Source organism: Crinia signifera, chromosome 4 (genome assembly GCF_055691185.1).
Source record: "Crinia signifera chromosome 4, ASM5569118v1, whole genome shotgun sequence".
Taxonomy (NCBI): domain Eukaryota; kingdom Metazoa; phylum Chordata; class Amphibia; order Anura; family Myobatrachidae; genus Crinia; species Crinia signifera.
In genome coordinates this window covers 286,108,663-286,131,315 of record NC_139220.1, presented here as the reverse complement: position 1 = coordinate 286,131,315, position 22,653 = coordinate 286,108,663, and the positions used below count along the sequence as shown (strand labels likewise).

General features: G+C 48.5%; 7 protein-coding genes and 2 pseudogenes across 7 annotated transcripts in view; 5 read left to right on the top strand and 4 right to left on the bottom strand.

Annotated features, from left to right (window-relative positions):
* Positions 1 to 22,653, top strand: part of LOC146075549 (DNA polymerase beta-like) — a 71,229-nt gene that overhangs the window by 22,058 nt on the left and 26,518 nt on the right. The window lies entirely within an intron of this gene.
* LOC146072639 (histone H2A type 2-like) lies at positions 28 to 724 on the top strand. The gene is given in 3 exon segments (XM_083179845.1): positions 28 to 537; positions 539 to 596; positions 599 to 724. Coding segments are annotated over 3 exon segments (390 nt in total). The 5' UTR covers positions 28 to 331.
* Positions 1,338 to 2,016, bottom strand: LOC146072638 (histone H3). The gene has a single exon (XM_083179844.1). The coding sequence runs from the start codon at positions 1,924 to 1,926 to the stop codon at positions 1,516 to 1,518; it is 411 nt and encodes a 136-aa protein (XP_083035970.1). The 5' UTR covers positions 1,927 to 2,016; the 3' UTR covers positions 1,338 to 1,515.
* On the top strand, positions 6,160 to 8,568 carry LOC146072637 (histone H1C pseudogene; annotated as a pseudogene).
* Positions 11,133 to 11,591, bottom strand: LOC146072636 (histone H2B 1.1). The gene has a single exon (XM_083179843.1). It carries the CDS (start codon positions 11,576 to 11,578, stop codon positions 11,198 to 11,200), a length of 381 nt encoding a protein of 126 aa, XP_083035969.1. The 5' UTR covers positions 11,579 to 11,591; the 3' UTR covers positions 11,133 to 11,197.
* Positions 11,634 to 14,243, top strand: LOC146072635 (histone H2A type 2-like; annotated as a pseudogene).
* LOC146072633 (histone H3) lies at positions 12,944 to 13,622 on the bottom strand. Its single transcript, XM_083179842.1, has one exon. It carries the CDS (start codon positions 13,530 to 13,532, stop codon positions 13,122 to 13,124), a length of 411 nt encoding a protein of 136 aa, XP_083035968.1. The 5' UTR covers positions 13,533 to 13,622; the 3' UTR covers positions 12,944 to 13,121.
* Positions 16,740 to 19,148, top strand: LOC146072632 (histone H1C-like). Its single transcript, XM_083179841.1, has one exon. The coding sequence runs from the start codon at positions 18,118 to 18,120 to the stop codon at positions 18,784 to 18,786; it is 669 nt and encodes a 222-aa protein (XP_083035967.1). The 5' UTR covers positions 16,740 to 18,117; the 3' UTR covers positions 18,787 to 19,148.
* On the bottom strand, positions 21,709 to 22,167 carry LOC146072631 (histone H2B 1.1). The gene has a single exon (XM_083179840.1). The coding sequence runs from the start codon at positions 22,152 to 22,154 to the stop codon at positions 21,774 to 21,776; it is 381 nt and encodes a 126-aa protein (XP_083035966.1). The 5' UTR covers positions 22,155 to 22,167; the 3' UTR covers positions 21,709 to 21,773.

Genomic DNA, 22,653 nt, shown 5'->3' with positions numbered 1-22,653 from the left:
CACAAAGCAGACAATCTGTTTCGAACAGCGCCCACATCTGCTCCATTTATAGGGAGCTTATGCAAATGGCGCTTCACCACTGCCGGCAACACTATTGGGTATCAGGGTTGTGTGACGATGAGCAGCGTCGCAACCCCACCCTTCATTTGCTGATTGGTCTGTGCATGAACTTGAGCCGCATTGGTTGCGGTGTACGCAGACCAATCACAGAGCAAGCAGCGGGATTCCTTCTGAGTGTATATATAAGAGGAGGGCGGTGGAACGGGATGATCATCATCTCTGAGGAGTTTTATTCGATATCTAGAGTTAAATCTACGGTTGCGCTACTAGCATGTCTGGAAGAGGGAAACAAGGCGGCAAGACCCGGGCCAAGGCTAAGACTCGCTCATCCCGGGCTGGTCTTCAGTTCCCAGTCGGTCGAGTTCACCGCCTGTTGAGGAAAGGAAACTATGCAGAACGTGTGGGAGCTGGTGCCCCGGTCTATCTGGCCGCTGTGCTGGAATATCTGACGGCTGAGATTCTGGAGCTCGCCGGGAACGCTGCCCGTGATAACAAGAAGACCCGCATCATCCCCCGTCACTTGCAGCTGGCTGTGCGCAACGATGAAGAGCTCAACAAGTTGCTGGGTGGGGTGACCATCGCCCAGGGAGGTGTTCTTCCCAACATCCAGGCCGTGCTGCTGCCCAAGAAGACCGAGAGCCACAAGCCGGCCAAGAGCAAGTAATTGTCAGGCTGCCCACTTCCATCAGAGAACCGATGTCCCTACAACTCAACAAAGGCTCTTTTCAGAGCCACCCACGTTTTCCCAAGAGAGCTGCGGCTACTACCATTGCTTGTATTTATTTACATGTAGAGCTGCAGATTCCGTTGCGCTTTATAAATGTTAACACTGAAAGCACAAACTGGGTAAAACAGACCTACATGGGAGGCAGGAGGGCCCTGCTGCAAGCTTACAATCTATATATATAGCATGTAACGTTATATGGCAGTTTAGCCATGTTCTAATTACTAGGGAACAGGCGCCTACCAGGCATTCTACACCCCACTTTCCATACAATCCCGCACATAAAAGCATCGGCGAAGTCTGCATCTGTATGATGCAAGGGAGGCTACTTTGGTTTTATAAATGGAATGCCGACACCTACATGACGGCTTCGCTCAGAACTAGGGCAATGATCGAGAGGTGCATAGCGCAGCTAATTCTGACTACTAAGCCGCTACGTTTTACCGAAGCTCGGCTGTGTGTGTGCAAGTACTGATCACAAGGCACCATGAAAGTAAGTGTATTTGTATAGATTCACTGCAGTTCGCATGCTTTATAGATGACAGAGCAATGTATGAGAAACACTAACTAGGTTCCGTTGCTGATCGAGACCTGGAACTATGTAGTGAGCATTCAGCAGCATCCTGTTACTCCGACATTCATCTGTCGTTTTAGTCACAGCTAGTTTAGAAACATGTAGTGGCTCTGAAAAGAGCCTTTTGTGTCATTGCGTGGAAAGAAGTGCCGAGTATTTAAGCCCTCTCCCCTCGGATTCTACGGGCCAGCTGGATGTCTTTGGGCATTATGGTCACCCTCTTGGCGTGGATGGCGCACAGATTGGTGTCCTCGAAGAGCCCCACCAGGTAAGCCTCGCTGGCCTCTTGCAGAGCCATGACGGCAGAGCTCTGGAAGCGCAGGTCGGTCTTGAAGTCCTGGGCGATTTCCCGCACCAGGCGCTGGAAGGGCAACTTGCGGATCAGCAGCTCGGTGGATTTCTGGTAGCGACGGATCTCTCGGAGGGCAACAGTCCCCGGACGGTAGCGGTGAGGCTTCTTCACGCCGCCGGTGGCAGGGGCGCTTTTCCTGGCGGCTTTGGTTGCCAACTGTTTGCGGGGAGCTTTCCCCCCAGTAGATTTACGGGCGGTCTGCTTTGTCCTGGCCATAGTGCTGCCGGTTGGTTCTCGCTTTGCAGTGCTGCCAAGTAAAAAGAAAGACGTCGTCTGAAATATACGGATTCCGACAGCCAGTAACAACTCTATTTATGCACAGTGCTTCAATGTGATTTGACGAGTCCAACACGCCCTTCATCCTGATTGGCTCAGGGGAATCCGTTGTAATATTCAAAAAGCCCGCCAAGAGCGTCTGTTCCCTCCTATTATTTATAGAAAAAGTCGTCAACGGCCCTCCAGCGCCTGGGTTAAAGAAAATACATTTTTACGTTTTGTCCTGAATAAATAGATTGTGCGTCAAGAATATAAACTCTTCAAGCTATACTCCCATATTCCAGAAAGATGATGGTCGTAGCACAAACGCTTAGATCAAAACAAGAAAACGATCAATCGATTATTAAAACATTATTGTTAATGCTAAAGCTATTCACTGTATTGTAGCTAAATCATCAGTATAGTCAGAATTCCCGAGTGTGTTGGAAACACTATTTATTGTATCCGTTTATCATTCAATTGTAACAATTCCACTGAAACACTGCTGGATACATTCTGTGCAAAAGTATCAACTTCCATCTGGCTACAACCTAAGGCCTCATGAATCTGGGAAACCACATGAAGAGAAAATAATGGCTATACCTGAGCTACAAAGGGTGCATTATTATTATTATTATTATTAGTATTAGTATTATTAGTATTATTACTTTATTATATTGTGCAACAGGGGATCTACAGCACCCACTTAAAAAGTACATAAATAAGCAACACAGGGAACAGTGACTACCAGTTGAATACACTAAAGCAGGGGTAGAAAACTCCAGTCCTCAAGAGCTACCAACTAGGGTTGGCCATTGACCATCGATGATTAGAAATCATTGATGGTTCATGGCCGATGTCGAATACTTTTGCCATCGATGGGGGAGAACCAGATGGTCCCCCCCAATGCCCGCTCCTCGTGTTTTGATTTGGTCCACAGGCCAATCAATCAAGCACAATGGATGCCCATCGATATGTAAAAATATTGATGGTCATCCATTGCACAGTTATGAACTATCGGTGGCCAGTTGCAGAATAGCCATCAATGGCAATGGCAACGATGGCCATCCCTACTACCAACAGTTCAAGTTTTCCAGCTCACCTCCATACCTCCCAACATGACCCTCTCCAGGAGGGACACATTCTTCTGTTACTGGACTTCCTTCTCAATTTATGATTGCCATCACCTGTGGTGACACACCTTTCTTATCAATTAACCTGTTGAAAGCAGGTAATGGCAATCATACATTAACAGGGAAGTCCAGGAACAGAGCGATGTGTCCCTCCTGGAGAGGGTCATGTTGGGAGGTATGCACCTCGTAGGTATAAAGGTGCACTCATTACTGACTAAGACATTTTAAAAGATACACAGGTGGAGCTAATTACTTCACTTGTGATTCTGTGAGGAGACTTGGAAAACATTAACTGTTGGTAGCTCTCGAGGACTGGAGTTGGCTACCCCTGCACTAGAGGGCAAGTACAGTGTCACACCTCCCAACATGACCTACCTCTACAGGAGGGATGCAATGCTCTGTTTCTGGACTTCCCTCTTAATGCATACTTGCCTACCGGACCTTCTCCATGAGGGAGAAAATGCTCTGCTCCTGGACTTTCCTGGTAATGTTTGATTGCCATCACCTTTGGTGAGCTAGGTAATTGATAGGAAAGGCGTTTCACCACAGGTGATGGCAATCATACATTACCAGGGAAATCGAGGAACAGAGCATTTTCTCCCTCATGGAGAGGGTCAGGTAGGCAAGTATGCATTAAGAGGGAAGGGTACTTCTTTACTTTCACGGCGCCACTAGATAGGACAGATAGGAAGATAGGACAGATAGGACAGATCGGACAGATCGGACAGATCGGACAGATCGGACAGATCGGACAGATCGGACAGATCGGACAGATCGGACAGATCGGACAGATCGGACAGATCGGACAGATCGGACAGATCGGACAGATAGGACAGATAGGACAGATAGGACAGATAGGACAGATAGGATACTAGATAGGATCCGATCTGTATGCGATTTGACATAAGATATCGCATAAGATATAGGATAAGATTTACTATCCATTTCATTACCCCACTATCCACTAGGGCGTGGAGTTGATTTTATATAGCGTGGCGAGCGCAGCGAGCCACCGAGCCCGAAGCGTGGCGAGCGCAGCGAGCCCGCGAGGGGCGGCGGTACGCGTCCTCCGACCTTTTCATGCCCTACTATCCACGTCGGCGTGGAGTTGAGAATAGAATAGTGTGGCGAGCGCAGCGAGCCACCGAGGCCCGAAGCGTGGCGAGGGGACGCGGATACCTTCACAGTTATACGCGTCCCCTCGCGGGGCTCGCTGCGCTCGCCACGCTTCGGGCCTCGGTGGCTCGCTGCGCTCGCCACACTATTCTATTCTCAACTCCACGCCGACGTGGATAGTAGGGCATGAAAAGGTCGGAGGACGCGTACCGCCGCCCCTCGCGGGCTCGCTGCGCTCGCCACGCTTCGGGCTCGGTGGCTCGCTGCGCTCGCCACGCTATATAAAATCAACTCCACGCCCTAGTGGATAGTGGGGTAATGAAATGGATAGTAAATCCTATCCTATATCTTATGCGATATCTTATGTCAAATCGCATACAGATCGTATCCTATCTAGTATCCTATCTATCCTATCTGTCCTATCTGTCCTATCTGACCTATCCTATATCTTATGCGATATCTTATGTCAAATCGCATACAAATCGTATCCTATCTAGTATCCTATCTGTCCTATCTAGAGTGGCGCCGTGAAAGTCAAGAAGTACCGAGGGAAGTCCAGAAACAGAGCATTGCGTCCCTCCTGTAGAGGTAGGTCATGTTGGGAGGTGTGACCCTGTACCCTGTAAGAGAAGGAATGGCACATAAGGGAAGAGGCCTCTGCTTGAGAGAGCTTGCATTCAAACGAGGAGGGCCAGCCAGACTGGGATGACCAAATATAGGGACTGATTAAGACCTGCTCGCTAGGCTGCGAGCGTTTTCGGAGACCAGCGAGCAGGTAGCCACCACAGCGTAGGGATGGCCATCAGTGACGTTGCCATAGATGGCAATAGTGCAACTGGCCATTGATAGTGTTAAAGCAGGGGTAGCCAAATACAGTTCTCAAGAGCTACCAACAGTTAACGTTTTCCATGTCTCTTCACAGAATCACAAAATAAGTATTTAGCTCCAGCTTTGGATCTTTTAGTCAGTAATGAGTGCAACTGTGTACCTGCAAGGCGACATGGAAAATGTGAACTGTTGGTAGCTCTCGAGGACTGGAGTTGGCTACCCCTGTGTTAAAGTAAACTATGCAAGGGAGGACCATTAATTTTTTTTTTTACCTATTCATGGTCATTTTTTTTTTTTTGCCGATTGGCCTGTGGGCAAATCAAAACATGGGATGGGGCTTCGCAGATGTCGGGGGGTAGGAGCCATGCTCCCTGTCCTGGCACATTGGTTTTGATGTGCCATCGATGGAGGAAAACCATTAATGAAGGTTTCTAAAATTGTGTGGGCTGTGGGCAGCAGGGCCTGCGCCACCACTAGGCAGGATTAGGCATTTGCCTAGGGTGCCGGCCACTGGAGGGGGGGTGGTGAGCAGCCAGGAAGCAGCAGCCAGGAAGCAGCAGCAGCAGCAGCGCTCCCTCTGAGGAGAGCAAAAAGAAAGGACCTGGGAGCAGTTGAGTTACACATAGACAGGGGCATAACTTGAAATGGCTCCTATCCTCACCATTGTCACTACAATGTCCCTAAGGGGGCAGAAGAGAGAGAGAGAGAGAGAGAGGGGGGGAATGACAGACACATGGGTCGATTTCATTAAGCATGCTTAGAAAAGCAACAGGAGGGAGCTCCCAGGGCTATTCAAGTCAATGCTGTTGTTATGTCATGGAATGCGGATGTTTAGTCTTAAAACACCAGTACTTGCAGTAAAGTGCCCTGCCACATTGTTGATTGTGCCATGTTAGGGCACAAAACAGAAGTGCCAAGATAGTGTTGTCGGGCCTGAAATCCACAAGTGGGGCTTAGCAGCAGCGTGCTGATTCGAATAGCCCCAGGAAAGTGGGGATGAGGAGAGACTGAGAATTTCAGGGAGAGAAAGGGGGATAGACAAAGTGGCCATGGGAAAGCTACAGATTGAGAGAGGGTGCCAGGGAGAGACAGGGAGGGTGGAAGAGGAGGAGAGATGTTGTGGGAGATGAGGTCAAGAGGGGGTAGTAGAGGAGAGAGGGGTAGGATAGTAGGAGGGTGAAGGGGAGGGTTTGAAAGGGTTGCGACTACCATCATTTTAACCCTCCTAACCGTCCCCTTGTTACTCTGACCCTGATCCTGTCTACATTTATTCCTAGCACTTCTTCTGTTCCGGACCCATACCTGTCTGTCCCTTTCTTGCCCCTGACTTCCCCTATTATTCCCCCTATTTCTATGCTCTGACTTTTTATTCATAACACTAGTATTCCCATTGCCTTCCTGCTACTTTACCATTCTCTCCTACGGTTCCTTACATCTTTCTAATGGTCCTTCCACCATGGTGGTCTCCACCTTACACTTTTTACTCCTTTTGCTAGAGGTTTGATGCACAGCAGTCTCAAATGGGACAGGGTCACCATAGCCCTCTTGCTGGTACATCTATGTGCTTACATACAGTATTCAGAAATGCCTGGCCGCATGGATCATAGAAAGGACGAACAATATTGGCACCAGCATTCTCCACAATAAGGAGTATGCCGGGGATGATTACCATGTAGCTTAGCTCCCAACATGACCCTCTCCAGGAGGGACACAATGCTCTACTGAACTTCCCTCTTAATGATTGCATTCCCATGTGTTTGAAACACCTTGCTTATTAATTCACCTGTTTAAAGCAGGTGATGGCAATCATACATTAAGAGGAAAGTCCAGCAACAGAGCACGGTGTCCCTCCTGGAAAGGGTCATGTTGGGAGGTATGTTGTAGGTGTCTCTGCCAAATAGTCCTCCTTGACAAGAATGCCAATCCCTTGGTAAGGCAACCTGCCTGTGCTATTCTCCCGGTTATGCAGGAGCCCGCAAATCACTTTCATGTGTTTTATCATACACCCTCTTCTGCCCAGAATATGCCCTAGATTACCGACATTATCTCTGGTGCCAGTAGGAGAGAAAGGTGCCCCGATGGGACCTTGTAGCCTGGCAGAAAAGAAGAGATGTGTTACATGGCTGGCAGATCTAATCCGGTGCGGGTGAGCTACCAGTGGCTATTCCTGCCTCCCTTCGCCGCACCTAAGCCTGCAATGGTCATACAGGGCAAGGGGAGATTTGGGAGTACGGCTGTGGCGCAGAGATCCGGGTCACTGGTCCTCTGCTGCCCTGTAAAATAGTCTTTTTCTGCGCTAGGGAAACACAAGGTGAGGGCAGATCCTTCCTAACTCTCAGATAGGGAAGCATTTACACCGCTGCTCATTCCGCCAATGGGAGCACAGAACGCACCCCTCTCAGCAGCCAATCACATCACAGCCGGCGTGGTATATAAGAAACATTGGTAATGTGTTTAGCGTAATAGTCAGTACTTTGTTAGTGTATTACGGTAAGATGGCAGAAACTGCACCCGTCGCCGCTGCCCCTGCCCCGCCATCAGAGGGCGCAGCCAAGAAGAAAAGGCAGCCAAAGAAAGCTGCGGGAGGAGCCAAGAAAACCGCCAAGTCTTCAGGACCCAGCGTCTCCGAGCTGATCGTGAAAACCGTGACGGCCTCCAAAGAGCGTAGCGGGGTTTCTCTTGCCGCACTGAAGAAAGCTCTGGCTGCCGGAGGTTACGATGTAGAGAGGAACAACACCCGCATCAAGCTGGGTGTGAAAGGTCTAGTGACCAAAGGAACTCTCACCCAGGTGAAAGGCACCGGCGCTTCCGGCTCCTTCAAGCTCAATAAGAAGCAGGCGGAGAGCAAGAAGGTCGCCCAGAAATCGCTGAAGCCCAAGAAACCTGCGGCAAAGAAAGTGGCCAAATCCCCGAAGAAGCCCAAGAAAGCTCCGAGCGCAGCCAAGAGCCCAAAGAAGGTGAAGAAACCCACAAAAGCGGCTGTTGCCAAAAGCCCAAAGAAGCCTAAAGCCGTCAAGCCGAAGAAGGCGGCTAAGAGTCCGGCCAAGAAGGCGGCGAAGCCCAAAGCGGTCAAGAGTCCGGCCAAGAAGGCAGCGAAGCCCAAAGTGGCAAAAAGCCCGGCCAAGAAGGCGGCGAAGCCCAAGAAAGCTGCGGCAAAGAAGTGATGGACGAGACGCCGCTGCCGCCCCACTGCCTTGCTATCTCCCCCAAAGGCTCTTTTCAGAGCCACCCACATTCTCTCTCAGCAGAGCTGTAAGCGCGCGGTGTAGTGTGTTGATGTGTATGTTCCCTTTCGGAAGTAATCAGCAGCTATGGCAGAACTGTCTAACTTGCCACTCACACTAGTCGGTCACTGCACAAGTCTTGGGATATATCTAGGGAGCGGGATTAATGCGCAGTTTTGTGTCAACTGTGCAGTAGCAAAACAGATCGGAAATGTGCTGGTTCCTACCTGCAGCCGCCCACACGTATTGTTTTCTGTGTACACGGACCCGGGGATTGGGATCAGCACGCTATTCCTACCCATGTGCAGCCTGCGAGGTGGCTTAAAAAGTTTCATTTGCTACCGAAATACTTCCCTTAGGAAGGAGTGCAGGCTTTTTTTTTTTTTTTTTTTTTTTTATTATTAAGTATCTAATTTGTGTGGAGATCATTTGCTTTGGCTGCACGCTGATGCATAGAGGGGAGTATGCCCCTTTCAACGAATGTGGAACCGCTGGGATTCAAAAATCCCGGCGATGTAATAAAATTTTGCCCTATTCCTGGGGGGCACTAAACATCCCAGCCGGCTCTGCCACACGTCTCTTGTAAACGCCAGCTAAATCTGTGACAGAGCTGGTGGGGGACAGATGTGTGATTCACCAGTATAGAGCTACGTAAGCTCACAGCAGGAGTCCTTGTTCCATAACTCTGCGGTAAAATGGTACAGATTAGTGAATGGTTTAGAAGATGATGGACCAAGTCAATATCCGCTAGCATTGTGTCTAGTTATATAAGGGGACGAATAGATAATACGGTTACCGGCCAAATAGTCACATTACAGTAAACACAGAAACATTGTAACAGCGCTCTCGTAGAAGATATGGGCGGCCCTGAAAAGGGCCTTTGTGTGGGTGAGCGGTTGTGCTAGATGCGCCTCAGTGTTTAGCCTCCGAATCCGTACAGAGTGCGGCCCTGGCGCTTGAGCGCATAGACCACATCCATAGCGGTCACGGTCTTTCTCTTGGCGTGCTCGGTGTAGGTGACGGCGTCACGGATCACATTCTCCAGAAATACCTTCAGCACACCGCGGGTCTCCTCATAGATGAGGCCAGAAATGCGCTTCACGCCTCCTCTACGGGCTAGACGACGGATAGCAGGCTTGGTGATGCCCTGGATGTTATCCCGAAGAACCTTCCTGTGCCGTTTAGCACCTCCCTTCCCGAGTCCCTTACCACCTTTGCCTCTACCAGACATCTTGCAAAATCTGAGCAACCCGCAACAAGAATGAGCTGCACCTCTTTCAGCAGCCCTTTATTTAGAGGAAGAGCGGACCTGATGGGAGACACACATACACACGCCTTTTAATGGGAGGACATTTATTCAAAAGAGACCAACGAGAGCCAAGCATGTATCGGCGGGGAATAAGAAACCACTGCCATTCAAATTCAAGCATGAAAACACAGTCCCCTCTTGACCCGTCCCTGTTTTTCTTAGCCAATATATAACAGCTTAAAGTATACCTGGCTCCTGGGTTCAGTTATTCTAAAGTCCCCCTCTAAGAATTGCGCCGGCATCGCTTTATCCTTTTTATACATATCAATCTTGAGCTTAAATAATTCGGCTCCGTGTTTTCTATGAACACATCTACTGAGAACAATGCAGTCCTGAGCGCTACTGCTATTACACACACGTGTAGCAAAAAAAAAAGAGAAAAAGCTTGAGATATTTAGGGTGCACTCTTGGGATTGTTATGTACGGACCGTTCAATTAGTTTGAGAGAAGGTGGTGTTATTAAAAATGAACCTTTATGTATGCTCTTGTTAAAAGGAGGGGAGATATATATGATTTCTCCTCTCCATAAAAAAAAGAAAGTAAAGAATTGCGTTGAAGTAAGAAATGGTGCTTTAAAAAACAAAATGATCGTTAAGTCCTGATTTGTTAGTGCCTTTAATTGTACGTTTATATTAACGTGTCATGTACACCTTGTTGTTTTTCAAATTTATGTTCCCTTAATGAGGATATACTTTATTTTTGTTTAGTTTCCTCTTAATTGGGTGATTCGCTCTGTTTTGTTATCTAGAGAGAGATAGGCATGATTCCCTGTTAATATGTATCTCATTTAACACTTCTCTGTACTTTGTATCATTCTCAGTTCTATTCATGTACTCTTGGTCTTAGATCTTTCTTCCTGGGCTCACTGCCAGTTCTCAACTGTAACTGTTTTGTGACACTTAGTTTTTAGCCTTATTGTGTTGCATAGGCTTTTTGGGAGATATATATAGTCCTTATATATTTTTTTCTTTTTATTTCTCAGACGCTCTTAACCAATGCCCGCGCTATTATACACAGCCTAATATTGATTCAGATCAGTGCTACTTAAATAACCATTGCAGCCCTCGACCGACGCGATGCCCACGATTTCCCCATAGGCTTCAATGTTAAAATATTTTAACATTGAAGCCTATGCGCGCCCGACGCGATGCCCCCGATTTCTCCATGGCTTCAATGTTAAAATATTTAACATTGAAGCCTATGGAGAAATCGGGTACATCGCGCCGGTCGCGTCGTGTGCGTTTTGGTATGCACCCGACGCGACCGACACGATTTTTTTCCGACACGACCACCACGATTTTAGAAATCGTGGTGGCCGTGCTAGGAAACAAGTACCGATTTATTTGACGTGTGTGTGTAGTAGCAGCTCACAAATTAAAGGTTCGCTTCCCCAGGCAGTAATTATCACCCCGCTGTACATTTTCTAACCTCTACGATATTGGGACGACGGTCTTGTTTTAGACCGTTTGTTTTTAGGTGTTGCTACAGAGTATTAAAGGCAAATCAGTCTGGGACACGGATCAAACAAGAAGAAGAAGCTATCAGTTCCAGCCCGATTAAAGAGGAGTTGGGTGGCTCTTAAAAGAGCCTTTGGGTCTGTGTGGGGGGCGGAGAAGGGGAGATTACTTGGCGCTGGTGTACTTGGTGACGGCCTTTGTGCCCTCGGACACGGCGTGCTTGGCCAGCTCTCCGGGAAGCAGTAGGCGTACTGCGGTCTGGATCTCCCTGGAGGTGATGGTGGAGCGCTTGTTGTAGTGAGCCAGGCGGGAAGCTTCCCCAGCAATGCGCTCAAAGATATCGTTGACGAAGGAATTCATGATGCCCATCGCCTTAGAGGAGATGCCGGTGTCGGGGTGCACCTGCTTCAGCACCTTGTACACGTAAATGGCGTAACTCTCCTTCCTTGTCTTCCTGCGCTTCTTGCCATCTTTTTTCTGAGTTTTAGTCACGGCCTTCTTGGAGCCTTTCTTGGGGGCCGGCGCAGACTTGGCGGGATCAGGCATTCTGGAGGATCAACGTTTCTACTACACACACAAAGCAGACAATCTGTTTCGAACAGCGCCCACATCTGCTCCATTTATAGGGAGCTTATGCAAATGGCGCTTCACCACTGCCGGCAACACTATTGGGTATCAGGGTTGTGTGACGATGAGCAGCGTCGCAACCCCACCCTTCATTTGCTGATTGGTCTGTGCATGAACTTGAGCCGCATTGGTTGCGGTGTACGCAGACCAATCACAGAGCAAGCAGCGGGATTCCTTCTGAGTGTATATATAAGAGGAGGGCGGTGGAACGGGATGATCATCATCTCTGAGGAGTTTTATTCGATATCTAGAGTTAAATCTACGGTTGCGCTACTAGCATGTCTGGAAGAGGGAAACAAGGCGGCAAGACCCGGGCCAAGGCTAAGACTCGCTCATCCCGGGCTGGTCTTCAGTTCCCAGTCGGTCGAGTTCACCGCCTGTTGAGGAAAGGAAACTATGCAGAACGTGTGGGAGCTGGTGCCCCGGTCTATCTGGCCGCTGTGCTGGAATATCTGACGGCTGAGATTCTGGAGCTCGCCGGGAACGCTGCCCGTGATAACAAGAAGACCCGCATCATCCCCCGTCACTTGCAGCTGGCTGTGCGCAACGATGAAGAGCTCAACAAGTTGCTGGGTGGGGTGACCATCGCCCAGGAAGGTGTTCTTCCCAACATCCAGGCCGTGCTGCTGCCCAAGAAGACCGAGAGCCACAAGCCGGCCAAGAGCAAGTAATTGTCAGGCTGCCCACTTCCATCAGAGAACCGATGTCCCTACAACTCAACAAAGGCTCTTTTCAGAGCCACCCACGTCTTCCCAAGAGAGCTGCGGCTACTACCATTGCTTGTATTTATTTACATGTAGAGCTGCAGATTCCGTTGCGCTTTATAAATGTTAACACTGAAAGCACAAACTGGGTAAAACAGACCTACATGGGAGGCAGGAGGGCCCTGCTGCAAGCTTACAATCTATATATATAGCATGTAACGTTATATGGCAGTTTAGCCATGTTCTAATTACTAGGGAACAGGCGCCTACCAGGCATTCTACACCCCACTTTCCATACAATCCCGCACATAAAAGCATCGGCGAAGTCTGCATCTGTATGATGCAAGGGAGGCTACTTTGGTTTTATAAATGGAATGCCGACACCTACATGACGGCTTCGCTCAGAACTAGGGCAATGATCGAGAGGTGCATAGCGCAGCTAATTCTGACTACTAAGCCGCTACGTTTTACCGAAGCTCGGCTGTGTGTGTGCAAGTACTGATCACAAGGCACCATGAAAGTAAGTGTATTTGTATAGATTCACTGCAGTTCGCATGCTTTATAGATGACAGAGCAATGTATGAGAAACACTAACTAGGTTCCGTTGCTGATCGAGACCTGGAACTATGTAGTGAGCATTCAGCAGCATCCTGTTACTCCGACATTCATCTGTCGTTTTAGTCACAGCTAGTTTAGAAACATGTAGTGGCTCTGAAAAGAGCCTTTTGTGTCATTGCGTGGAAAGAAGTGCCGAGTATTTAAGCCCTCTCCCCTCGGATTCTACGGGCCAGCTGGATGTCTTTGGGCATTATGGTCACCCTCTTGGCGTGGATGGCGCACAGATTGGTGTCCTCGAAGAGCCCCACCAGGTAAGCCTCGCTGGCCTCTTGCAGAGCCATGACGGCAGAGCTCTGGAAGCGCAGGTCGGTCTTGAAGTCCTGGGCGATTTCCCGCACCAGGCGCTGGAAGGGCAACTTGCGGATCAGCAGCTCGGTGGATTTCTGGTAGCGACGGATCTCTCGGAGGGCAACAGTCCCCGGACGGTAGCGGTGAGGCTTCTTCACGCCGCCGGTGGCAGGGGCGCTTTTCCTGGCGGCTTTGGTTGCCAACTGTTTGCGGGGAGCTTTCCCCCCAGTAGATTTACGGGCGGTCTGCTTTGTCCTGGCCATAGTGCTGCCGGTTGGTTCTCGCTTTGCAGTGCTGCCAAGTAAAAAGAAAGACGTCGTCTGAAATATACGGATTCCGACAGCCAGTAACAACTCTATTTATGCACAGTGCTTCAATGTGATTTGACGAGTCCAACACGCCCTTCATCCTGATTGGCTCAGGGGAATCCGTTGTAATATTCAAAAAGCCCGCCAAGAGCGTCTGTTCCCTCCTATTATTTATAGAAAAAGTCGTCAACGGCCCTCCAGCGCCTGGGTTAAAGAAAATACATTTTTACGTTTTGTCCTGAATAAATAGATTGTGCGTCAAGAATATAAACTCTTCAAGCTATACTCCCATATTCCAGAAAGATGATGGTCGTAGCACAAACGCTTAGATCAAAACAAGAAAACGATCAATCGATTATTAAAACATTATTGTTAATGCTAAAGCTATTCACTGTATTGTAGCTAAATCATCAGTATAGTCAGAATTCCCGAGTGTGTTGGAAACACTATTTATTGTATCCGTTTATCATTCAATTGTAACAATTCCACTGAAACACTGCTGGATACATTCTGTGCAAAAGTATCAACTTCCATCTGGCTACAACCTAAGGCCTCATGAATCTGGGAAACCACATGAAGAGAAAATAATGGCTATACCTGAGCTACAAAGGGTGCATTATTATTATTATAATTATTATTATTAGTATTATTAGTATTATTACTTTATTATATTGTGCAACAGGGGATCTACAGCACCCACTTAAAAAGTACATAAATAAGCAACACAGGGAACAGTGACTACCAGTTGAATACACTAAAGCAGGGGTAGAAAACTCCAGTCCTCAAGAGCTACCAACTAGGGTTGGCCATTGACCATCGATGATTAGAAATCATTGATGGTTCATGGCCGATGTCGAATACTTTTGCCATCGATGGGGGAGAACCAGATGGTCCCCCCCAATGCCCGCTCCTCGTGTTTTGATTGGTCCACAGGCCAATCAATCAAGCACAATGGATGCCCATCGATATGTAAAAATATTGATGGTCATCCATTGCACAGTTATGAACTATCGGTGGCCAGTTGCAGAATAGCCATCAATGGCAATGGCAACGATGGCCATCCCTACTACCAACAGTTCAAGTTTTTCAGCTCACCTCCATACCTCCCAACATGACCCTCTCCAGGAGGGACACATTCTTCTGTTACTGGACTTCCTTCTCAATTTATGATTGCCATCACCTGTGGTGACACACCTTTCTTATCAATTAACCTGTTGAAAGCAGGTAATGGCAATCATACATTAACAGGGAAGTCCAGGAACAGAGCGATGTGTCCCTCCTGGAGAGGGTCATGTTGGGAGGTATGCACCTCGTAGGTATAAAGGTGCACTCATTACTGACTAAGACATTTTAAAAGATACACAGGTGGAGCTAATTACTTCACTTGTGATTCTGTGAGGAGACTTGGAAAACATTAACTGTTGGTAGCTCTCGAGGACTGGAGTTGGCTACCCCTGCACTAGAGGGCAAGTACAGTGTCACACCTCCCAACATGACCTACCTCTACAGGAGGGATGCAATGCTCTGTTTCTGGACTTCCCTCTTAATGCATACTTGCCTACCGGACCTTCTCCATGAGGGAGAAAATGCTCTGCTCCTGGACTTTCCTGGTAATGTTTGATTGCCATCACCTTTGGTGAGCTAGGTAATTGATAGGAAAGGCGTTTCACCACAGGTGATGGCAATCATACATTACCAGGGAAATCGAGGAACAGAGCATTTTCTCCCTCATGGAGAGGGTCAGGTAGGCAAGTATGCATTAAGAGGGAAGTCCAGAAACAGAGCATTGCGTCCCTCCTGTAGAGGTAGGTCATGTTGGGAGGTGTGACCCTGTACCCTGTAAGAGAAGGAATGGCACATAAGGGAAGAGGCCTCTGCTTGAGAGAGCTTGCATTCAAACGAGGAGGGCCAGCCAGACTGGGATGACCAAATATAGGGACTGATTAAGACCTGCTCGCTAGGCTGCGAGCGTTTTCGGAGACCAGCGAGCAGGTAGCCACCACAGCGTAGGGATGGCCATCAGTGACGTTGCCATAGATGGCAATAGTGCAACTGGCCATTGATAGTGTTAAAGCAGGGGTAGCCAAATACAGTTCTCAAGAGCTACCAACAGTTAACGTTTTCCATGTCTCTTCACAGAATCACAAAATAAGTATTTAGCTCCAGCTTTGGATCTTTTAGTCAGTAATGAGTGCAACTGTGTACCTGCAAGGCGACATGGAAAATGTGAACTGTTGGTAGCTCTCGAGGACTGGAGTTGGCTACCCCTGTGTTAAAGTAAACTATGCAAGGGAGGACCATTAATTTTTTTTTTTACCTATTCATGGTCATTTTTTTTTTTTTGCCGATTGGCCTGTGGGCAAATCAAAACATGGGATGGGGCTTCGCAGATGTCGGGGGGTAGGAGCCATGCTCCCTGTCCTGGCACATTGGTTTTGATGTGCCATCGATGGAGGAAAACCATTAATGAAGGTTTCTAAAATTGTGTGGGCTGTGGGCAGCAGGGCCTGCGCCACCACTAGGCAGGATTAGGCATTTGCCTAGGGTGCCGGCCACTGGAGGGGGGGTGGTGAGCAGCCAGGAAGCAGCAGCCAGGAAGCAGCAGCAGCAGCAGCGCTCCCTCTGAGGAGAGCAAAAAGAAAGGACCTGGGAGCAGTTGAGTTACACATAGACAGGGGCATAACTTGAAATGGCTCCTATCCTCACCATTGTCACTACAATGTCCCTAAGGGGGCAGAAGAGAGAGAGAGAGAGAGAGAGGGGGGGAATGACAGACACATGGGTCGATTTCATTAAGCATGCTTAGAAAAGCAACAGGAGGGAGCTCCCAGGGCTATTCAAGTCAATGCTGTTGTTATGTCATGGAATGCGGATGTTTAGTCTTAAAACACCAGTACTTGCAGTAAAGTGCCCTGCCACATTGTTGATTGTGCCATGTTAGGGCACAAAACAGAAGTGCCAAGATAGTGTTGTCGGGCCTGAAATCCACAAGTGGGGCTTAGCAGCAGCGTGCTGATTCGAATAGCCCCAGGAAAGTGGGGATGAGGAGAGACTGAGAATTTCAGGGAGAGAAAGGGGGATAGACAAAGTGGCCATGGGAAAGCTACAGATTGAGAGAGGGTGCCAGGGAGAGACAGGGAGGGTGGAAGAGGAGGAGAGATGTTGTGGGAGATGAGGTCAAGAGGGGGTAGTAGAGGAGAGAGGGGTAGGATAGTAGGAGGGTGAAGGGGAGGGTTTGAAAGGGTTGCGACTACCATCATTTTAACCCTCCTAACCGTCCCCTTGTTACTCTGACCCTGATCCTGTCTACATTTATTCCTAGCACTTCTTCTGTTCCGGACCCATACCTGTCTGTCCCTTTCTTGCCCCTGACTTCCCCTATTATTCCCCCTATTTCTATGCTCTGACTTTTTATTCATAACACTAGTATTCCCATTGCCTTCCTGCTACTTTACCATTCTCTCCTACGGTTCCTTACATCTTTCTAATGGTCCTTCCACCATGGTGGTCTCCACCTTACACTTTTTACTCCTTTTGCTAGAGGTTTGATGCACAGCAGTCTCAAATGGGACAGGGTCACCATAGCCCTCTTGCTGGTACATCTATGTGCTTACATACAGTATTCAGAAATGCCTGGCCGCATGGATCATAGAAAGGACGAACAATATTGGCACCAGCATTCTCCACAATAAGGAGTATGCCGGGGATGATTACCATGTAGCTTAGCTCCCAACATGACCCTCTCCAGGAGGGACACAATGCTCTACTGAACTTCCCTCTTAATGATTGCATTCCCATGTGTTTGAAACACCTTGCTTATTAATTCACCTGTTTAAAGCAGGTGATGGCAATCATACATTAAGAGGAAAGTCCAGCAACAGAGCACGGTGTCCCTCCTGGAAAGGGTCATGTTGGGAGGTATGTTGTAGGTGTCTCTGCCAAATAGTCCTCCTTGACAAGAATGCCAATCCCTTGGTAAGGCAACCTGCCTGTGCTATTCTCCCGGTTATGCAGGAGCCCGCAAATCACTTTCATGTGTTTTATCATACACCCTCTTCTGCCCAGAATATGCCCTAGATTACCGACATTATCTCTGGTGCCAGTAGGAGAGAAAGGTGCCCCGATGGGACCTTGTAGCCTGGCAGAAAAGAAGAGATGTGTTACATGGCTGGCAGATCTAATCCGGTGCGGGTGAGCTACCAGTGGCTATTCCTGCCTCCCTTCGCCGCACCTAAGCCTGCAATGGTCATACAGGGCAAGGGGAGATTTGGGAGTACGGCTGTGGCGCAGAGATCCGGGTCACTGGTCCTCTGCTGCCCTGTAAAATAGTCTTTTTCTGCGCTAGGGAAACACAAGGTGAGGGCAGATCCTTCCTAACTCTCAGATAGGGAAGCATTTACACCGCTGCTCATTCCGCCAATGGGAGCACAGAACGCACCCCTCTCAGCAGCCAATCACATCACAGCCGGCGTGGTATATAAGAAACATTGGTAATGTGTTTAGCGTAATAGTCAGTACTTTGTTAGTGTATTACGGTAAGATGGCAGAAACTGCACCCGTCGCCGCTGCCCCTGCCCCGCCATCAGAGGGCGCAGCCAAGAAGAAAAGGCAGCCAAAGAAAGCTGCGGGAGGAGCCAAGAAAACCGCCAAGTCTTCAGGACCCAGCGTCTCCGAGCTGATCGTGAAAACCGTGACGGCCTCCAAAGAGCGTAGCGGGGTTTCTCTTGCCGCACTGAAGAAAGCTCTGGCTGCCGGAGGTTACGATGTAGAGAGGAACAACACCCGCATCAAGCTGGGTGTGAAAGGTCTAGTGACCAAAGGAACTCTCACCCAGGTGAAAGGCACCGGCGCTTCCGGCTCCTTCAAGCTCAATAAGAAGCAGGCGGAGAGCAAGAAGGTCGCCCAGAAATCGCTGAAGCCCAAGAAACCTGCGGCAAAGAAAGTGGCCAAATCCCCGAAGAAGCCCAAGAAAGCTCAGAGCGCAGCCAAGAGCCCAAAGAAGGTGAAGAAACCCACAAAAGCGGCTGTTGCCAAAAGCCCAAAGAAGCCTAAAGCCGTCAAGCCGAAGAAGGCGGCTAAGAGTCCGGCCAAGAAGGCGGCGAAGCCCAAAGCGGTCAAGAGTCCGGCCAAGAAGGCAGCGAAGCCCAAAGTGGCAAAAAGCCCGGCCAAGAAGGCGGCGAAGCCCAAGAAAGCTGCGGCAAAGAAGTGATGGACGAGACGCCGCTGCCGCCCCACTGCCTTGCTATCTCCCCCAAAGGCTCTTTTCAGAGCCACCCACATTCTCTCTCAGCAGAGCTGTAAGCGCGCGGTGTAGTGTGTTGATGTGTATGTTCCCTTTCGGAAGTAATCAGCAGCTATGGCAGAACTGTCTAACTTGCCACTCACACTAGTCGGTCACTGCACAAGTCTTGGGATATATCTAGGGAGCGGGATTAATGCGCAGTTTTGTGTCAACTGTGCAGTAGCAAAACAGATCGGAAATGTGCTGGTTCCTACCTGCAGCCGCCCACACGTATTGTTTTCTGTGTACACGGACCCGGGGATTGGGATCAGCACGCTATTCCTACCCATGTGCAGCCTGCGAGGTGGCTTAAAAAGTTTCATTTGCTACCGAAATACTTCCCTTAGGAAGGAGTGCAGGCTTTTTTTTTTTTTTTTTTTTTATTATTAAGTATCTAATTTGTGTGGAGATCATTTGCTTTGGCTGCACGCTGATGCATAGAGGGGAGTATGCCCCTTTCAACGAATGTGGAACCGCTGGGATTCAAAAATCCCGGCGATGTAATAAAATTTTGCCCTATTCCTGGGGGGCACTAAACATCCCAGCCGGCTCTGCCACACGTCTCTTGTAAACGCCAGCTAAATCTGTGACAGAGCTGGTGGGGGACAGATGTGTGATTCACCAGTATAGAGCTACGTAAGCTCACAGCAGGAGTCCTTGTTCCATAACTCTGCGGTAAAATGGTACAGATTAGTGAATGGTTTAGAAGATGATGGACCAAGTCAATATCCGCTAGCATTGTGTCTAGTTATATAAGGGGACGAATAGATAATACGGTTACCGGCCAAATAGTCACATTACAGTAAACACAGAAACATTGTAACAGCGCTCTCGTAGAAGATATGGGCGGCCCTGAAAAGGGCCTTTGTGTGGGTGAGCGGTTGTGCTAGATGCGCCTCAGTGTTTAGCCTCCGAATCCGTACAGAGTGCGGCCCTGGCGCTTGAGCGCATAGACCACATCCATAGCGGTCACGGTCTTTCTCTTGGCGTGCTCGGTGTAGGTGACGGCGTCACGGATCACATTCTCCAGAAATACCTTCAGCACACCGCGGGTCTCCTCATAGATGAGGCCAGAAATGCGCTTCACGCCTCCTCTACGGGCTAGACGACGGATAGCAGGCTTGGTGATGCCCTGGATGTTATCCCGAAGAACCTTCCTGTGCCGTTTAGCACCTCCCTTCCCGAGTCCCTTACCACCTTTGCCTCTACCAGACATCTTGCAAAATCTGAGCAACCCGCAACAAGAATGAGCTGCACCTCTTTCAGCAGCCCTTTATTTAGAGGAAGAGCGGACCTGATGGGAGACACACATACACACGCCTTTTAATGGGAGGACATTTATTCAAAAGAGACCAACGAGAGCCAAGCATGTATCGGCGGGGAATAAGAAACCACTGCCATTCAAATTCAAGCATGAAAACACAGTCCCCTCTTGACCCGTCCCTGTTTTTCTTAGCCAATATATAACAGCTTAAAGTATACCTGGCTCCTGGGTTCAGTTATTCTAAAGTCCCCCTCTAAGAATTGCGCCGGCATCGCTTTATCCTTTTTATACATATCAATCTTGAGCTTAAATAATTCGGCTCCGTGTTTTCTATGAACACATCTACTGAGAACAATGCAGTCCTGAGCGCTACTGCTATTACACACACGTGTAGCAAAAAAAAAAGAGAAAAAGCTTGAGATATTTAGGGTGCACTCTTGGGATTGTTATGTACGGACCGTTCAATTAGTTTGAGAGAAGGTGGTGTTATTAAAAATGAACCTTTATGTATGCTCTTGTTAAAAGGAGGGGAGATATATATGATTTCTCCTCTCCATAAAAAAAGAAAGTAAAGAATTGCGTTGAAGTAAGAAATGGTGCTTTAAAAAACAAAATGATCGTTAAGTCCTGATTTGTTAGTGCCTTTAATTGTACGTTTATATTAACGTGTCATGTACACCTTGTTGTTTTTCAAATTTATGTTCCCTTAATGAGGATATACTTTATTTTTGTTTAGTTTCCTCTTAATTGGGTGATTCGCTCTGTTTTGTTATCTAGAGAGAGATAGGCATGATTCCCTGTTAATATGTATCTCATTTAACACTTCTCTGTACTTTGTATCATTCTCAGTTCTATTCATGTACTCTTGGTCTTAGATCTTTCTTCCTGGGCTCACTGCCAGTTCTCAACTGTAACTGTTTTGTGACACTTAGTTTTTAGCCTTATTGTGGTGCATAGGCTTTTTGGGAGATATATATAGTCCTTATATATTTTTTTCTTTTTATTTCTCAGACGCTCTTAACCAATGCCCGCGCTATTATACACAGCCTAATATTGATTCAGATCAGTGCTACTTAAATAACCATTGCAGCCCTCGACCGACGCGATGCCCACGATTTCCCCATAGGCTTCAATGTTAAAATATTTTAACATTGAAGCCTATGCGCGCCCGACGCGATGCCCCCGATTTCTCCATGGCTTCAATGTTAAAATATTTAACATTGAAGCCTATGGAGAAATCGGGTACATCGCGCCGGTCGCGTCGTGTGCGTTTTGGTATGCACCCGACGCGACCGACACGATTTTTTTCCGACACGACCACCACGATTTTAGAAATCGTGGTGGCCGTGCTAGGAAACAAGTACCGATTTATTTGACGTGTGTGTGTAGTAGCAGCTCACAAATTAAAGGTTCGCTTCCCCAGGCAGTAATTATCACCCCGCTGTACATTTTCTAACCTCTACGATATTGGGACGACGGTCTTGTTTTAGACCGTTTGTTTTTAGGTGTTGCTACAGAGTATTAAAGGCAAATCAGTCTGGGACACGGATCAAACAAGAAGAAGAAGCTATCAGTTCCAGCCCGATTAAAGAGGAGTTGGGTGGCTCTTAAAAGAGCCTTTGGGTCTGTGTGGGGGGCGGAGAAGGGGAGATTACTTGGCGCTGGTGTACTTGGTGACGGCCTTTGTGCCCTCGGACACGGCGTGCTTGGCCAGCTCTCCGGGAAGCAGTAGGCGTACTGCGGTCTGGATCTCCCTGGAGGTGATGGTGGAGCGCTTGTTGTAGTGAGCCAGGCGGGAAGCTTCCCCAGCAATGCGCTCAAAGATATCGTTGACGAAGGAATTCATGATGCCCATCGCCTTAGAGGAGATGCCGGTGTCGGGGTGCACCTGCTTCAGCACCTTGTACACGTAAATGGCGTAACTCTCCTTCCTTGTCTTCCTGCGCTTCTTGCCATCTTTTTTCTGAGTTTTAGTCACGGCCTTCTTGGAGCCTTTCTTGGGGGCCGGCGCAGACTTGGCGGGATCAGGCATTCTGGAGGATCAACGTTTCTACTACACACACAAAGCAGACAATCTGTTTCGAACAGCGCCCACATCTGCTCCATTTATAGGGAGCTTATGCAAATGGCGCTTCACCACTGCCGGCAACACTATTGGGTATCAGGGTTGTGTGACGATGAGCAGCGTCGCAACCCCACCCTTCATTTGCTGATTGGTCTGTGCATGAACTTGAGCCGCATTGGTTGCGGTGTACGCAGACCAATCACAGAGCAAGCAGCGGGATTCCTTCTGAGTGTATATATAAGAGGAGGGCGGTGGAACGGGATGATCATCATCTCTGAGGAGTTTTATTCGATATCTAGAGTTAAATCTACGGTTGCGCTACTAGCATGTCTGGAAGAGGGAAACAAGGCGGCAAGACCCGGGCCAAGGCTAAGACTCGCTCATCCCGGGCTGGTCTTCAGTTCCCAGTCGGTCGAGTTCACCGCCTGTTGAGGAAAGGAAACTATGCAGAACGTGTGGGAGCTGG

What these genes read in the sequence shown, in the direction of transcription:
- LOC146072638 (XM_083179844.1), bottom strand. Translation starts at nt 1,926, where the DNA reads ATGGCCAGGACAAAGCAGACCGCCCGTAAATCTACTGGGGGGAAAGCT.
- LOC146072636 (XM_083179843.1), bottom strand. Translation starts at nt 11,578, where the DNA reads ATGCCTGATCCCGCCAAGTCTGCGCCGGCCCCCAAGAAAGGCTCCAAG.
- LOC146072633 (XM_083179842.1), bottom strand. Translation starts at nt 13,532, where the DNA reads ATGGCCAGGACAAAGCAGACCGCCCGTAAATCTACTGGGGGGAAAGCT.
- LOC146072632 (XM_083179841.1), top strand. Translation starts at nt 18,118, where the DNA reads ATGGCAGAAACTGCACCCGTCGCCGCTGCCCCTGCCCCGCCATCAGAG.
- LOC146072631 (XM_083179840.1), bottom strand. Translation starts at nt 22,154, where the DNA reads ATGCCTGATCCCGCCAAGTCTGCGCCGGCCCCCAAGAAAGGCTCCAAG.